Source organism: Mixophyes fleayi, chromosome 6 (assembly GCF_038048845.1).
Source record: "Mixophyes fleayi isolate aMixFle1 chromosome 6, aMixFle1.hap1, whole genome shotgun sequence".
Classification (NCBI taxonomy): domain Eukaryota; kingdom Metazoa; phylum Chordata; class Amphibia; order Anura; family Limnodynastidae; genus Mixophyes; species Mixophyes fleayi.
This window is the reverse complement of record NC_134407.1, coordinates 172,300,094-172,317,870: the sequence shown is the minus strand read 5'-3', so window position 1 is coordinate 172,317,870 and position 17,777 is coordinate 172,300,094. Positions and strand designations below refer to the sequence as shown.

The 17,777-nt window shown below is 39.1% G+C and overlaps 1 protein-coding gene across 2 annotated transcripts; it reads left to right on the top strand.

Annotated features, from left to right (window-relative positions):
• Positions 1-414: 414 nt before the first annotated feature.
• Positions 415-17,132, top strand: NAGS (N-acetylglutamate synthase). 2 transcript variants are annotated; one of them, XM_075177234.1, is made up of 7 exons: positions 415-843; positions 4,606-4,868; positions 7,796-8,009; positions 8,852-9,032; positions 9,119-9,290; positions 10,676-10,858; positions 16,540-17,132. In XM_075177234.1, the coding sequence occupies exons 1-7, from the start codon at positions 532-534 to the stop codon at positions 16,682-16,684; spliced, it is 1,470 nt and encodes a 489-aa protein (XP_075033335.1). In that variant the 5' UTR covers positions 415-531; the 3' UTR covers positions 16,685-17,132. The 2 variants fall into 2 exon arrangements, with proteins under 2 accessions (XP_075033335.1, XP_075033337.1); XM_075177236.1 differs by having other exon boundaries at positions 10,705-10,858; positions 16,540-16,730.
• The last annotated feature ends 645 nt before the right edge of the window (positions 17,133-17,777 follow it).

Genomic DNA, 17,777 nt, shown 5'->3' with positions numbered 1-17,777 from the left:
TTTACTGCATACCTCTGGTAAAAGATGCAGAGCTATACAGTTTTCACTGTACTAATCTGGAAAATCACAATCATGAACAGTACATTATGCTGACACTGCAAGTTTCTAAGCGCACATAGCTATATGATCTTGCCTGTAGTTAGTTGTTTTTGAAAATTAATCCTGCATGGAGGCTGAAATCCTGCTAAAACTCTTCCTCTGACTCAACCTTTGCAAGTTTACCTACCAAGATTAATTTGCTGTTAAATTCTTTTACCCAATAGTGGACTGCTGACACCTACAAAGAGACTTGAATTGTTCTGCAGACTATGTCCTTCACCCAAAACTGCTGTCCACCTCCCTTTTTCCTCACAGCCAAGCCACACCCCTGATGATGTCAGACAGCCTTCCTCATATAACCTAAAGATAAGCAATTGAAAAAGTATTTGAGAGGAAAAGTGTGAGAGACAAGAGGATAATACAGTACAGGACAATAAGACTTGAAATGTCATAATAAGAGTGTAAAGATAAGTGTGACAGACCAGAATCTCCATGACAGCTGTACAGGGAATTTCATCCCTCTCCATCCGCAACTCTCGCTTCCTTAGCGGTCTAGGTGGCGGAGGTTCTGTACTCCACCAGCATGTTAGAGTAAGAGATGACCCCACCCATGAAGAACTTCATCAACAGGAAGCCGCCAAGGAGCCTGGGACCATCTCCTCAATGGTGGACCGCTCCCTGGTGCGAAGGGACATTCGTGCTTTCTTGAGAGAGTGCGGTGGGACACCCAGTGAGGCACGTCATTGGCTGGCACAATTTCAGGAAATGCATTCCACTTACCAGAAAGCATTTGCAGTTGTTGAGGTAAGTTGCACCAATTGCAATGCTTGATCATTGCTTTCCTAGCGGTAAATATCTCTCACTACAGACATTATTCTTTGCTTGACTTGATAAAGTTTGAATGTTTAAAGTCTAGTAGAATAATAAAGGATATTAATGAAAAGGAAAGTTCATTTTCTTAAAGCCTTTGTGGCTGCTAATTATAGGTAGAAAAACTGGTTAAGTTGGTACTTTACATTATAATACATCCATAATCTATTTGGTTTGAAACATTTTGCATAATTCTTTTTAATTATATCCCTGTTTGGAGTTGTTCCTTTGTATGGATATTTTTTTAACATAAGTCTTTGTTCCTGGGGTGTTTATCCACAATGCTGCACTGGAAAGTATATAGATGCATTCAATTTAGGATAGCGCTGATATGCAAAATTTGCTTTCAGCTATTGCTCTCAGTTGATTAAACCTGCAACAAAGACAGAAAAATTGAAATAGAATAAAATATACGTCATTCTATTTGTGACATAAAATTGTATAAACATTTCTTTTTCTTTGGTTTTTGATGACAATATACATTTTTAAACAAGGGGTACAGAATAAAGAAGAGGGAGGGGGTATTCTTGGATCAATAGTATTACAATAACTAATAAAATTAAATTAAACTTTCAAGGTTCTTTCTAAAAACCTAAAACCTAAAATGAGTACATATTTGTCTCTCACTTTAAGTGTATTAGTCTTTCTGCTGCAGAGAGGTATAGAAACATTTACCTTTAATAAAATTAGACTCACACGTCCTGGGAGCATGCAAGCTCCCTGGCCATGTCCTCTAGTTCTTTAACCTCGTTCACACTAGAATACACTTTGCTGTTGCATCTCTGAATTATATCATTTTTGTCTTTTGCCCTTTGATAATTTGTTGTACAAACCAAAGCATTGCAACTAATACACATATATGATTAACGTGTAAAAACAGATTTTAATGGCAATTTTTGATACTTGAGCACTGATAGTTTTTTTTTAATTGCAGTTTTCTATTCCTTTGTAAGACAAATAAAACACAAAAAAACCATAACACAGATAAAAAGGAATTACATGCAACATGCATAGTGGCATTACATTGCAAGGCCTAAGGGGCCCCACAAACAGTGTCATTGGCCCATTCATAAGTCTGAATTTATATTTTTATCTGGTTTTCAGAAATTTGGGTTTTTGAAAACTAGATGACAATGCTGTAAAATAGAATAATTTGACTTTGATGCATTGAGAGCATTTTGTGTTGTCCTGAGTAGCAGAACTGACGCCACTGCAGACTGTGGTTGCTACAGGGTTCAGAGGTGAGAGTAGCCCAGCAATGTCAGGTTGTTCCCCCTCTGAAGCCTCTGATCTGTTCTCAAAAAAGTTCCCTTGCTTCATGTTTGACTCTGTTTCTACTGCTTTTTTGTCTCTATATTGCCCTCCATACCTCTTCTGCCCACTGTTTCCTAAAAAGAAATTTAAAAAAGTAAATATGCTGACACTTGTCTTTTTCACTTGTTTGTATCATTTCATCAGTCACCCATAATTTCTGCCCCTATGCTTATATCAGTTTGCCTTTAACTCATGCTTCGTCCTTTATTTATTCTCTATGTCACTGTCTGTACTTCTCTTCCCCATCATCTCTTGTCTGCTACCCCTTGCCTCATTGCTTTTGCTTGTCTGTCCTTGCCTACGTTTGATCTCTGTCTCTTCTTGAATCACCCACATTTCATGTTTGTCCCCTTTTATTTCACTGTGTGAGGCCTTTATTTCACTGTCTTGATTATTTGCTCCATAACTGTTGTCTACCCCGCCTAATTTCTTATCATTATCTGACCTTTGTCTTGTTGTCTTTGTGTTTTCTTTTATTCTATTCCTCACCAACTTTTCTCTAGTGTGCCTTTGGCCTTGCCTCTTCCTCTAACCCTGGGAGCCCCAGCTCATGTGCTCATGACAGGAAGTGATAAGTGATGCTGACTCTACACTATTTCTCACATTCTGTGGTGTACACAGAGTGTCCCTGCCATGAATCCCAATGTATTTTTTTTCTCCATATCCAACAGGGCACCTGTCTAACTGCAATAATTTAAAGTATTACATTGCAGACAGAGACCGGAGCCGATGTTGTAAAAACTACATTATGGGTCATAACTCCAGACTTCTGACCAGAGCTTTGAGATATAACCATACCTCCCAACATTTGGGATCCTGGCATCAGAACAGGGGGTGAGGCCATGTCATAATAGGGGCATGGCCACACCCCGGGGGCATGACTAGCACTTTTGAAGCTCTAGGCTGCCCCCTACTGTCCTCTCCTCCCCTCCAAACACCTCCATTATCATGTGAGTGGTGCCCATTCACCACTGCTCTACAATGCAAAGCAACAGTGAATGAGACATACCTCCCCAATTTCCCATCCGTGGGACAAAGCTGTCCTGATCGGGATTATGGGACAGAGCCCTCAAACCAGGACTGTCCACCCTAAATCGGGATGGTTGAGAGGTACGTACAACCCATCCCTATAAATAAGGAGCCTCCACTCTCAGGACTGCTCCTCCTAATGATAGCAGATTCACTGTACAATTCTGTGCGAAAATATGAATCTGTGGGGACTGAGAGGAGCAGAGTGGAGGTTCCATATTGGGTATAAATCACTCGTGTCTGCAGTGATACATGCTTATTGATAGAAGCAGCAGTGAGAGTAAAGTCATAGGTTAATCAACATAATAAACAGGTATTGCTAGGTTAGGTCTGCACTGCAGTTACTTCTAAGCATGTCTAGTCCACCTGGGACTATAATATGGATCACCTCATGGCAGTTCACTGGTTGTTCATTCTTTTAGCTTTGTCATACTCATACCTCTCCAACAGACTAGATTTTTGCAGGACAGCCACAAAATGTGGTGTCAAATGGGGGTAGCCTATTGGAGAACAGATAAAATAAGTGTCACCTAGACAGATTGGAGCATGATTTGGGCGAATTAGGGTCATAGCCTAAGTTTCCCTCTTTTCCAACAGGGATTGTTGTGAGTTATGCTTTGTTACCCATTCAGTGTATTACAATGTTTTTATGATTGCTAATGGGCGCAAGTGTATAGTAGCACGTGTAGTGCCACATGTGTGCAGTATAAAGGTTGTACCCATCATGAAATAATGAGTTGCCCCAACATAATATAGCCCCTTTTAGCAATAAAATATTATTGACCCTTATTAATTATATACTCATATTTCCTCCATAATATAATAAAAAATAGCATTTGCCACATAACTTAATTATAAATTAATTTTGCCAACATAATCAATAAATAATGATTGCCCCAATAATTGATAAGTCAATGCCTCTTCTTATTCTCTGAAGAGCAAGATAGCTCAAAAGGCATGTCTGTGCTATCTAGCAAATGAGAAGCAGCTGTCTTTCTGGAGGTTTTCCTGGTGGTTTTGACTAAACTGGTGTCACTTTAGGTGTTCTGAAACCGCCACACATCGCTGGTGGTTTAACATTCCAGACTCAAATCGCACTATAGTAAATGCGGAGGCTTTGAGCATTAAACTGCCAGAAATTTGTGGCAATGTGCAGCAGTTTCAAAACACACATTCTGACAAGCGAGAAAGCTCAAACAGAATGCAGAGATTTTCCTGTGGTTTTAATGAATCTTGTAATTTTAAAAGCGCCAAAAAAAAATGGTTACACTAATCCGCACTTTAGTAAATGCCCCCTGGAGTGTTGTTTAGCAGACCTATGTGCACTTATACTATCCTTTGTGATCTCTCTAGGTGGATGAGAATGTTTTCAGCTGCAAAAGGTCCCTGGCCAGCCTTGCCTTTGCACTTTCCTTCCTCCAGAGGATGGACATGAAGCCACTGGTGGTAATGGGATTACCCAGCACATACTGTGTCCGTCCCTCAGCCCATGATGCCAAGTCCTTGCTTGCGCACAATTGCCAAACTTTGGTGGATGCCCTCCATGCTAGCTCGGGTACCGCTTTGCCCTTCTTCAACGGAGGATCTGTGCTTACAGCTCATGAACAAGATGGCTGGTACGATCTACACTGTGAGCACTTTGGTGTCCTCTTACTAAGCTGAGATATAGGTTATCATTTCTTTAATGCAGCAAGTACCTATTGCTTCCTCTTACTAAACCACAGTATTGGCTCAAACAGAGCCGATATCAATCTGCATCAAGCGGTGACACCACTCAGTGATGCGGTTCAATCAGTTTTGTAAGCAGTTGGGACCAGCTATAGAGACTTTGGTTGTAATTTCCTATAGAAGCTGGTCCAAAAGCAATGACACAACCAATTCCTGGTAAAAAATAGCACTACCACTGTTAGAACAATATTAAATAATTTGGGGGGGAAATGCAAATTCTATAACCAGATCCAGGGTTAGCCAACCTAGGCTGAATATAAATATTGATCTGACACTCCAATAAAGATGCCAAATTCAGGACTAGTATTGCTGCAGTAGAATACTTTCAATGACAAACCAGGTGGAATGACTGCTCCAGTAAAGATGGGGAAAGGAGTGTATTAAAGACAGGCACTGGTGGTAGTAGATTGAATTACTAAGAGGGAAAATAGGGTAATCTGTTGCCAGGAACACAAATGTCAAACAGTATGCTGTCTTCCAGGTGCTTGGGTTCAGAATATGGTGGATCAGTTCTATAAATTACTGAGAGGGGTTGGAGAGGACTCAACTGTTATGGTATATATTGGTGCCAATAACTAAGTTAGAGTTAGATGGACATTCCACAAAGATAGTTAAAAGGATGGAGGAGGATTTAAACTAAGAACTGGAGGGGAGGGTGAAGATAGACACAGCGAGCAATATAACGTAGAGCAGGAACAGGGCTTATTCAAAGGAAATGGAGTGGAGGGTTTAGAAGAGGCTATAAGCATGTGCGCAAAATTATAAGGGTAGAAGAATTATCAAATGCATGGTAACAAATGGTAAGTGTCAACCAAGTAATATAAGAAAATAGGTGAACCAGAATTAATTATGTTAGAAGAAATTTATGATAAATGGGAATAACTGAAGCATGGCTTGATGAAACTCATAATTGGACAGTTAATTTGAAAGGACATGTTTTGGAAGTAAAGCAAATGTGGAAAGTTTTGAGTATATGTAAAAACCTGTTTGAGATGAGAGAGGGATAGACAGAGAGAGAGAGCGCAGTCTGGCTTATAAAGCTCACCTGCCCTACCAGCATTCTTAGAACTCCTACGTCATCGCACACACGTGGACGCGCTGGGCGACCAGCATGGGTAATATTGCACGTGTACTGTCTGACCAATCAGCGCATTCGCTTTGCAGCTGCCACAATATAGAGTCGTCATCACAGGCGTGGGTTCTCTCTTTCACAGTGTACACATGTGCTGATGACACTAAGCAATACAGGGTTATTAACACAGAGCAGGATATTAGCTTGCTACAGAAATATTTAGACAAATGAAATGAGGTGATAAGCATGCCAATTACATATTAAATGCAATTGAGGAAAAGATTTGGGAATACTAGTTGACAGAAAGCTGAATAGCAGCACTCAGTGCCAGGCTGCAGCTGCAAAGGCAAATACATTTCTGGGATACATATAAATTGGGTTAAATGCATACAATAAAAACACAGTACTACAATTACTAGTTAGACACCATATAAATACGGACATCTCACTGTCCAGAGGGTTCAGATGTGGGCATCCTCATTAATAATGGAATGGAAAGATCAAATTATAAAGGAGTTACAAAAACTTGGTTTGTTTACTTTGGAAAAAAGAACCATAGAGGTGACCTAATTAATATGTATAAATACATTAGAGGCTACTACAAAGAATGTTTCATACCAGGAACCATACAGAGGATAAGGGACCATCAGCTGTGAATGCAGAAAGACAGTGTCACAATAAGCTTAAGAAGGGATTCTTAACACTAAGGGGTATATCTACTAAACTGCGGGTTTAAAAAAGTGGACATGTTGCCTATAGCAACCAATCAGATTCTAGCTTTCATTTAGTTGATGCATTCTACAAAATGGCAGCTAAAATATGATTGGTTGCTAAAGGCAACATTTCCACTTTTTCAAACCGCAGTTTAGTAAATATACCCCTAAAGGCGCTTAAGCTATAAAGTGCTTTACCACATGGCAATGGCGGCGGCGGAAAATTCACCAACAGAATTTAAAAATGGATTGGATGCCTTATTTTCAAGAATTGCTTTCTGTAGCTATATTTAGTAGAGGACATTAAAGAGGAAGTAGAGGTGATTGCTCAAGGGAATTTTCCAATTACAATTTTTCAATTCAATTTTTTTCTAAATTGGCATCTGCTGGGGGGTTTGTTTTGCCTTCCTCAGGATCAATGCATGTAGAGTTTATGAAGCGATCAACTCAATGGGCCTTTGTGGGTGTTTTTTTTACTAACAATGAAACAAAATACAGAATCACTCCCAACCCCTAATTAAAACATCTGTATTTAGAAAAGCACAAAAACTTACTGTGGTTTTCCCACTCGGCTATTTTCAATCTTCTGTCTTCATGTGACATAGTAAGATAAAAGAAAACAGAAAAAAAACACTAGCAACAAAGCCAGAAGTCTCCTAAACTCCTCTTCCCTGACTAACCAATCAAAACACAGACATTTATTTTCCATTCTTCTGAATGGTTTGGTGAAATAATCATTCGTACAGGAAGTCAGTGTACTCCTGGCTTCATTCATAAAATTAACTTCAGTGCTGGGTGGCGCTAAATAAATGTAAAAAATTGTATTATATTTGTACTTGCCAACCAATCAGAAGTGTGGGAAAAATTTCCCCCAAAAAATGCATATAACGAAAACAAAATATCCAACAAACAAGAACTTATTAGCTACTTTTCAATATTTCTAGTATTTTGTAAAAATGTAGATGAACTGTGCATGCATTATCTTTATATACTGTATTTTCCTCAATATGTGTCTGCTCTTCTGGCCTAGGTATGGAACCGTTTCAGCAGTGGACATCAAACTGCTTACCTGGTGTCTCAACTCCGGTAACATACCTATCATCTGCCCCATTGGAGAGACACCTTCTGGGCGTTCTGTACTTCTGGACTCCTTAGAAGTCACCACCAGTATTTCCCGTGTCCTGAATCCACTTAAGATCATTTTCCTCAATACAGTCGGTGGTCTGAAGGACCTGAGTGAAAGTGTAAGACACTTTGTATTGCATCCATTTGAGACTCACATAGATGGGTATTATCTTTAAACATTTGTCGTTTAACAATAGGTCTTCAAAATACAGTGGTCTGAGGGACCAAGCAGGTAAAGGTAGCAATAGGTTAGGGCTCATTCAACATTGTTTCTCAATGAGCATCCTCTGCCTGACCAACCATTGTCATTTTTCATGTATAGCCTGTACATGGAATTCTAAAACTAGTTTTTGTATGAGGAGTTGATTTATACATGGGAGAGGCCTTAAATTTGATCTAAACCATGTATTTTCAACCTTTTTTTTTTTTTAAACACATAACCCTCTGTAAAATGGTAAATGATTACGAAAACCCCCCTCCCATAAACTGCATTTGTTAATACTCAGTACTCCCTAAAGTATGTAAATGTATTCAAAGAACCCCCTTTTCAATATAAATTTCTATCAAGCCACTAGATGTGCAATTAAATATTTTACACAAAAATATCTCTTCTGATTTGTTTTGTATGTTTATTCTATACTAACAAGGTCAATATTGAAGTGCTCCTTAGATATTAAAATTGAAATGGTCTTAAAAAGGACTTTCATGGAAAGATCACTAACTACTATAAACAGCACCTCTGAGATAATCATGAAGGGTGCTGCTGTGGACTCTGCTGTATAGTGTGAGAGTGTGAGCGCTTGTTACTTTAACTGATGTTGCTTGGGCGAGGGAGACATGCTGTCTGGCTTTATACATAACATGCCAACTAAAACAGGCAGAGCATCACTGGACTACAGTACATTACCCATATTCTCTCCCTCTCCCATCTGGACTATTGTAACATCACTATAACCTACAGGTTGTGGAACACGTGAATCTTCCAGCAGACTTGGAACTGATGAGGAATGCAGTATGGATGAGTGAAAGACAGCGTCAGCAAGTGACCGTCATTGTGGATCTTCTGAATCGATTGCCTCCTTCTTCCTCTGCTGTCATCACTTCAGCACGTACTCTACTTAGTGAGCTTTTCAGCAACAAAGGTAAAATGGTGAATAAATGTATAAAAATTGCTGGATTCATCCTGCCAAGCTTATATGTTGACACTTTTCAACTTATTTCTTTTTAGGTTCAGGGACGCTGTTTAAGAATGCAGAAAGAATGCTGAGGTTTGACTCCCTTCTGGATATCAACACCGAGCGCCTCACCTCACTGGTGAACCAATCTTTCCAGAAAAAGCTAAAAGATGATTATATCAGCAGTGTGGCAAAGCGACTGCATTCTGTGTATCTCTCTGAAGGGTAAGAACACTTTGTGAGCAGGTCATTTAATGAAGCACCATTGAAGTGCAACATAAAATACCATCATTTGGCAATCGTGGACCTGTACAATCAAGAATCCACCCTGCACACAAAGTACATGCCTACTCTCCACTTTCAGGAGATGTTTCAGCAAAATAGAAGCGTTCCTATGTGTATGGAGAGGTGGAATAGTCTGAAGAAGCGCACTGTGCAAAAAGTGTAAATGCCACATTAAATGTCAAACCTTCTACCACTTTAGACATTTAGAACCACCCCTTTAAACATATCCATGTTTCACCTAAGATCCTGCTCAGTTTAGCCTTAATTATGGCTTAAATTTATTGTGAAAGTGAGGACAAATTTACATTTTTGTCTTTGCCCTGCTCCATAAAACTAGGTGCACCAGTTTTATACTCCATACCTTGCAAGAAACACTCTCATTCCGCCCAACTCCTTCCATCAGCCGGTATCTACTCCTCAACAGACGTCTTCTTGCTCCATACACCCAGACACTTTGGTGGAAAACATGGCACATGAAACCTCCAGAGAGTTTTATGTTAAACCTCAGCTGTTTTGCGCTTCATAAATGACTTTCTCTGCATTGAGCTAATCCATGACAAGGAGAAAGCTATGGAATAACATGAGCAGTCTGATAAAGCCGATTATAGAATGAGCAAAATCTACTGTTGAACATTCATTTCTATCAAACCCCGTTTTGCAGAGCTAAATAGTACAGCAGAGATAACTAGTTTTTATGCTTAAAGAATTTGTTGGCAATAGACATTTAAGGTAAAACCACCATTCCTTAATTAGTAAAACCGCATAAGTCCATCTAGTTTATGTACAGTCCACCCACTCCATCTGATGTCCCTGGAGGTCTCCTGCTTGGTGTACTGCCTAGATGCTGTCGTGGTTCTACTTGTTGAACCCCTAATGTTGCCAGTGCAAGTCAACAACAATCTAACTTACGGCAATTGAAATATTTTAGAAGTCAGTTAGTCATTAATTGCAGTGACATGAAGTATTTTTGTTGCCCTGACACTCTACCTCATTGATGGACCACATACAGTCCACTGAGACTTAACCTGCGGCTACCGGCTCCTACCTCCTTTATTTCCACATTAGTTTAAAATAGGTTGTAACTCGTGTAACTTGCTGGTTTATTACAGATAGGTATCTCTTTCTTTGATTAAATGTATTGCTTCAACTTATTACTGAGATTAAAGGTAGTGCACAGCCCTTTTATAGGTTAAAGGGCCACCCATGTGGCCACTGTAGTGTATCAGGTTGCCCATCATTTCTCTACCTTATAAGAAAGCTAGTGTTAGATAAATTAACCAAAATATGATTGCCACAATAAGTAATCCCAACATATCTCTCTGCAGATATAATGCAGCTGCTATTATCACCACAGAGCCAGTGCTAGGTGGAACCCCTTACTTGGACAAGTTTGTGGTCAGTTCCGGACGACAAGGGCAGGGGTCCGGGCAAATGCTATGGGAGTGTGTAAGACAAGACCTACAAACTCTATTCTGGAGATCACGTGCCACAAATCCTATCAACTCTTGGTAAGTAGAGATCATCTGTGAAAGGGTGAAAATCAGATTATTTATTATGATATTGAAAGGCTCACATTGCACTGATTTTTAGTAAAGTACCCCCAGAAACACATCAATACTACAATACTGCAGACACGTAGGGTAACAGTTGTGAAGACACTTGTGTGTTTTTCATGCTGCTTACTCAATATAGTAATATTTTTTACCTATTAGCGCTGCTATTAAAATCATGCATGAGAATATGTGAAAATGTAAAATACACCAGGAGCTATTGTTCAAGAAAACAGAGATTTCCCCACAGTTCCAAATGTGCTCATGCAGGAATTGTCCCGGAATCTGTCAGATGGAGAATTCCAGCAATTTTCTTTATTGCTGGTGATTCATTCCCTTTAGGGATCCAAGAAACTGAAAACAACAATTGATTTCTGAAGGGGAAGGAGGGTGTCTGTTCTTCAGAGGCACAGATAATTTGTAATATGCCCAGCACTGTTGTGCTGAGCTTAGTTACATGCAAAAGTGCTACTGAGGATGGTCATGTGGATCATTGCTCCATTATTAAATAGAATGTACATACTTACATTTGAATTCTTACCTAATTCCTAGTTAATCCTTTTTGGATTTTTTTACTTAATCCTTACCTTTGACCCATTAACAACTACCACTATATATTCCGGTAGTATAGTGGTTAATGGATGAGATTAAAGATTCAACAACGCTGATATATAATCACATTTTAATTTTCGCTAATACTTCTTGTTCTAGTGCTCAGCCCTCTATTAATTGTATAGATGCAATAGTGTATTTTTCCCTCCATTATAATGACCGCTTCTTGTGTTTCTTTTCCCACTCTTCTATACAAAACAATTGCTATTTTCAAATTGTTAAATTCCCCCTCACAACTGCATGCAGAGTGTCACAGACTCCTCACCACATGAAGTCACCAATTAGAGTATCCATCAATACTAGAGATTTATATGTAACCCCCTTCCAACTGGCAGAACAGCATGTTTTGATGTCTAGAACTCAAGTTGCTGGGTTGTTTATAATAACTAATACTGCAATTCCTACTGTGATCTATATGGGTAGCAGCATGTGGGGTATTCATTACCTATGTTATGTACTGTAATTATCTCAGTAGGAGAGGTATTTTTCTGTAATATGCAATAAGATAAAGTTATTATTGAAAGAACTTTGTGTATTAATGTGGCATTGCTGTTACTACAAGTACTAGGTCAGGACTAAAGGTGTGGTAAGGCTTGCTAAACCACATGCCCTTCTATAATACCCTTGTTTTCCATTTTAATATAAATTCTTCTTTTTGTTCTTCTTTGTAATGCAATGGTAACTATTTCTGTATTTGCAATCCAGTGTAGCAAAATAAACCCATAAACGCCAACATAACTGCATGCTACGACTGCCCGCTGCTGAATGACTGTGACTGGAATTGACCAAGACTTAACCTAGCCGCTAGTCCATCACAAGCGTGGGAAACCATTTGTCATTGGCTGTGCAGTTAAAATTGGTCTCTGTCATTTCTGATCACAATCAATCAGCATCAAGCACTCTTAGGGAGCAACCACTTTCACTAGATTTCAGCAGATCAAGAACAAAGCAACTAGGGTTTGGGGTATATAATACTATTTTAAGATTGTGTCTGTGTGTTCCTTTATTTTTTACTACTTGGTATAATAGACAAGGGCTCACAATCATTTTCATTAAGCTAACGCATAACTAAATGGGGCAGAGAAGAGCGCCTACTGCTTTTATTAGACAAAACTACTGGAAATAATTCATTTATTATGATATTTCAAATTAAAGTTAATTCAAATTCTGCTGCAAATTATGTTATTCTGTGTTAATATTATTAGAAGTAAATTGTGACCTCCCAACTGTAATCCCGGATATTAGAAGTCACATCAGGTTTATTTCCGGTATAAAAGCACTTGTGCTACTGCCTTCTGCATTTATATTAGAGATGGTCACTGACCCCCGTGTTTTGGTTTTGGATTCGGTTTTGGATCTGGATTACCGTCGTGTTTTGGTTTTGGTTTTGGTTTTGCAAAACCGCCATTGCGTGTTTTGGTTTTGGTTTTGGTTTTGTTTGGTTTTGTTTTGCTATTTTTTGGGAAAATCCATGTTTTTGGGCCTAAATTAACCCAATTTAGTGCTCCAACTGTTTTAGAGACAAGTAATCTAATTGTTGAGGTAATAAATCATCCAAAAAAACAGTTTAATTCTTCGTTGGTAGGCCTATTCTACACACAAAACAGATTGTCTTCCTCTCCATCTATGCATATTGGCAATGCAGCCATCGTCTTTGAATGTATATTACACCCTACACTTATAGTTAAATATGTAAAGAAATGGAAAAAGCCAGTTTGGTTTCTGTCTCTCAAGGCCCCCCTCCACTTGTATAAAATAGCAAAAAATTCAGCCATTATAGACTGTACAATATTAATTGACATGGAGAAAGCCAGTTTGGTTTCTGTCTCTCTAGGCCCCCCTCCACTTGTATAAAATACTAAAAAATTCAGCCATTATAGACTGTACAATATTAATTGACATGGAGAAAGACAGTTTGGGGTCACTCTGTCTCTCTAGGCCCCCCTCCACTTGTATAAAATACTAAAAAATTCAGCCATTATAGACTGTACAATATTAATTGACATGGAGAAAGACAGTTTGGGGTCACTCTGTCTCTCTAGGCCCCCCTCCACTTGTATAAAATACCAAAAAATTCAGCCATTATAGACTGTACAATATTAATTGACATGGAGAAAGCCAGTTTGGTTTCTGTCTCTCTAGGCCCCCCTCCACTTGTATAAAATACTAAAAAATTCAGCCATTATAGACTGTACAATATTAATTGACATGGAGAAAGACAGTTTGGGGTCACTCTGTCTCTCTAGGCCCCCCTCCACTTGTATAAAATACTAAAAAATTCAGCCATTATAGACTGTACAATATTAATTGACATGGAGAAAGACAGTTTGGGGTCACTCTGTCTCTCTAGGCCCCCCTCCACTTGTATAAAATACCAAAAAATTCAGCCATTATAGACTGTACAATATTAATTGACATGGAGAAAGCCAGTTTGGTTTCTGTCTCTCTAGGCCCCCCTCCACTTGTATAAAATACTAAAAAATTCAGCCATTATAGACTGTACAATATTAATTGACATGGAGAAAGACAGTTTGGGGTCACTCTGTCTCTCTAGGCCCCCCTCCACTTGTATAAAATACTAAAAAATTCAGCCATTATAGACTGTACAATATTAATTGACATGGAGAAAGACAGTTTGGGGTCACTCTGTCTCTCTAGGCCCCCCTCCACTTGTATAAAATACCAAAAAATCCAGCCGATATAGACTGTACAATATTAATTGACATGGAGAAAGCCAGTTTGGTTTCTGTCTCTCTAGGCCCCCCTCCACTTGTATAAAATACTAATAAATTCAGCCGTTATATACTGTACAATATAAATTGAAATGGACAAAGGCAGTTTGGTATCTGTCTGCATCAGATCCTCTCTCCACTAGGAGTAAAATAGAAAACTATTCAGCCGTTATATAATCTAGAATATAAATAGAAATTGAGAAAGGCAATTTGGTATCTGTCTGCATCATAATCATCAACATCATCATTAGCGCCCTCGTCGCCTACACAAATCTCCCCCTCATCCTCTTCTAATTCCAAAGTGGCATCCTCAATTTGGGTATCACCGGCTACACTCGGGCTATTAAGGCACACATCAGCAGAATGCTCACGATTAGACATCCCACTGTTGGATGGACTCTCCACAGGGATTGTTATCATTTGTGAATCAGAGCAAATATTCTCCTGTAATGCCTCACTGTTATCTTGCAGCTCGGCTTTGACGCGTAACAGTAGTTGTGCACCAATTGTAGGCTGGGTAACTTTTTGGGATCTGCCACTAATAGCCAAAGGTGAAGGCCTCATTCTCTCTTTGCCACTGCGTGTGTAGAATGGCATGCTTGCAATTTTTTTTTTATCGTCACTTAACTTTTGCTCAGTTACACTTCTTTTTCGCTTCAATACAGTAAATTTTTTTTTGGTTTTTGTTTTTTGCACTAATTTGAAAACACTCTGTTGTTTGACATCGCCTTGGCCAGATGACGTACTGGGAACACTAACATCAGGACTGGTGACAGAACCTGGTTGCTCATTTAGATCATATGTGGACTGCTTTGAATCCATTCTGAGCGCAAACCACTGAGGAGTGCTAAAAATTATTGAGTAGATACTGCTGACAGATATGACTTTTGACAGCCAGAAATATTAATGCACAATTAGGGAGGACACCCCAAAAACACTGAGGAGTGCTAAAAATTATTGAGTAGATACTGCTGACAGATATGACTTTTGACAGCCAGAAATATTAATGCACAATTAGGGAGGACACCCCAAAAACACTGAGGAGTGCTAAAAATTATTGAGTAGATACTGCTGACAGATATGACTTTTGACAGCCAGAAATATTAATGCACAATTAGGGAGGACACCCCAAAAACACTGAGGAGTGCTAAAAATTATTGAGTAGATACTGCTGACAGATATGACTTTTGACAGCCAGAAATATTAATGCACAATTAGGGAGGACACCCCAAAAACACTGAGGAGTGCTACAAATTATTGAGTAGATACTGCTGACAGATATGACTTTTGACAGCCAGAAATATTAATGCACAATTAGGGAGGACACCCCAAAAACACTGAGGAGTGCTAAAAATTATTGAGTAGATACTGCTGACAGATATGACTTTTGACAGCCAGAAATATTAATGCACAATTAGGGAGGACACCCCAAAAACACTGAGGAGTGCTAAAAATTATTGAGTAGATACTGCTGACAGATATGACTTTTGACAGCCAGAAATATTAATGCACAATTAGGGAGGACACCCCAAAAACACTGAGGAGTGCTACAAATTATTGAGTAGATACTGCTGACAGATATGACTTTTGACAGCCAGAAATATTAATGCACAATTAGGGAGGACACCCCAAAAACACTGAGGAGTGCTAAAAATTATTGAGTAGATACTGCTGACAGATATGACTTTTGACAGCCAGAAATATTAATGCACAATTAGGGAGGACACCCCAAAAACACTGAGGTGTGCTACAAATTATTTAGTAGATAATGCTGACAGATATGACTTTTGACAGCCAGAAATATTAATGCACAATTATGGGGGACACCCCAAAAGCGCTGGGGAGTGCCAAATATGAAGAAAAAATAATAAACCTCTATCCTCCTCTCTGCACTAGCGATTTTGGTTAGAGCAATTGCAAGAACAATATGGTATTCTCTGTCCCTGCTCTAATTAGCCTATGACTACACCCTGCTCTCTCCCTCTGTCAAATGGCGATGGATTGCTGTGGAGGCGTGTATTTATAAAGTTGAAGTATCGCGAGAACCGAGTCCCGAGATCCGACGACGTCACAATGACGTTCGGCCTCGATTTGGATTCGGAATGGGCGGGAGAGTACCGAGCTGCTCAGCTCGGTACTCGGATACCCAAAGTTCGGGTGGGTTCGGTTCTCGGAGAACCGGACCCGCCCATCTCTAATTTATATGGTCACAGAACTCCTCAATGACTTCTTGTATGTATATAATTTACAGTAGGTAATGTATTACCCCATATTACAGTCTCTTTCCTCCCATAGGTATTTTAAGAACAGTGATGGCAGCTTTTCAAACAAGCAGTGGATATTCTTCTGGCTGGGCCTCTCAGACATCAGAGACTCTTACGAACTGGTGAACCATGCAAAGAGCATGCCTGACTCCTTCTGCAAGGGCGCCGTCTCCTAAAAGTGATGGCTTCACCTGCTTTTGTACTACAAAGTCTTTAATGGTTTATGATACACAGATTAACTGCTCTGGTCACAATGTATATCAAAGGAAAAGTTGTTACATGGGTGGATGAAGACTAATAAGAAGACTATAAATGACCTATAATGTTGTTTCCTATACCATCTCTGCTGTAATAGTCAAAAACTGGTTTTCATAAAAGGCATAAAACCACAATTATCTAAAGATATGCACTGTGCTACAAAAAGTAACCATTATTTGCAATGGCTGCCGATCCAACAGAAGTATTGTGAAATAGACCTTCTTGATAAACTGCTGGTTCTTATGTGCCCACAAGAACGAAAATTAGCATATATAGATTTATTTATATTTCAGGAACTTGCCATTATTGAAAATGTGCAAATGTAGAACATGTTAATGCATTTGGAATAAAACATCTTTTATTTTAGATTTCCTGTAAGAAAGTTAATAGAATAAATAATAGTAACTTTTATATTCTCAGGTCTGTCCTGGCAAATTCCTGAATCTTCCACTACATATACCCGTTACTAAATCCTTTGGTGTTTCCTGGGGGTCACTTTCAGCTCTAGTAAAAACATAAAAGGACATAACACATATTGATAGGTGCACATTCATGGGAGGGGAGGGGGGGGGATTATGCAATATTTTCATTAGAAAACAAGGACACATTTTAATATGCCAACCATGAGTACATTTACTAATTGGCAAAAATGTATTGTTTATGGCATTCAGCAACTCAAATTTGTCTGAACTTAATCCTCTCCCTCTATGCCCCTTACACTGAAAGTGGTTTCTTTTAAATAACAATGCTCATAAGATTGTTTATTTCAGTGCTACCAAACAAAAACACTTAACTGTAAAACAGAGCGAAGAACAAAAGTCCACTTTTCTCAGTCATCCTATGTGGGGACAATGCTTCCCTATGGGGATGTTCCAAAGCTGCCCCTAAGGGAGGGCCACTCAAACACCTGCATGCAACACTTTTTCGCCTAAGCTGGCGTGTTTGGAAACAAAGACATAGAACCTGTAGAATGAGGTAAAGGTGTGGACGACGGACGGGATTGCGCCTGAT

Excerpts from the sequence above, each read along its gene's own strand:
- NAGS (XM_075177234.1), top strand. The coding sequence starts at position 532 with ATGACAGCTGTACAGGGAATTTCATCCCTCTCCATCCGCAACTCTCGC. Across the intron at positions 844-4,605 it reads AAGCATTTGCAGTTGTTGAG|GTGGATGAGAATGTTTTCAG; the intron begins GTAAGTTGCACC and ends TGATCTCTCTAG. Across the intron at positions 9,033-9,118 it reads TGAGCTTTTCAGCAACAAAG|GTTCAGGGACGCTGTTTAAG; the intron begins GTAAAATGGTGA and ends ATTTCTTTTTAG.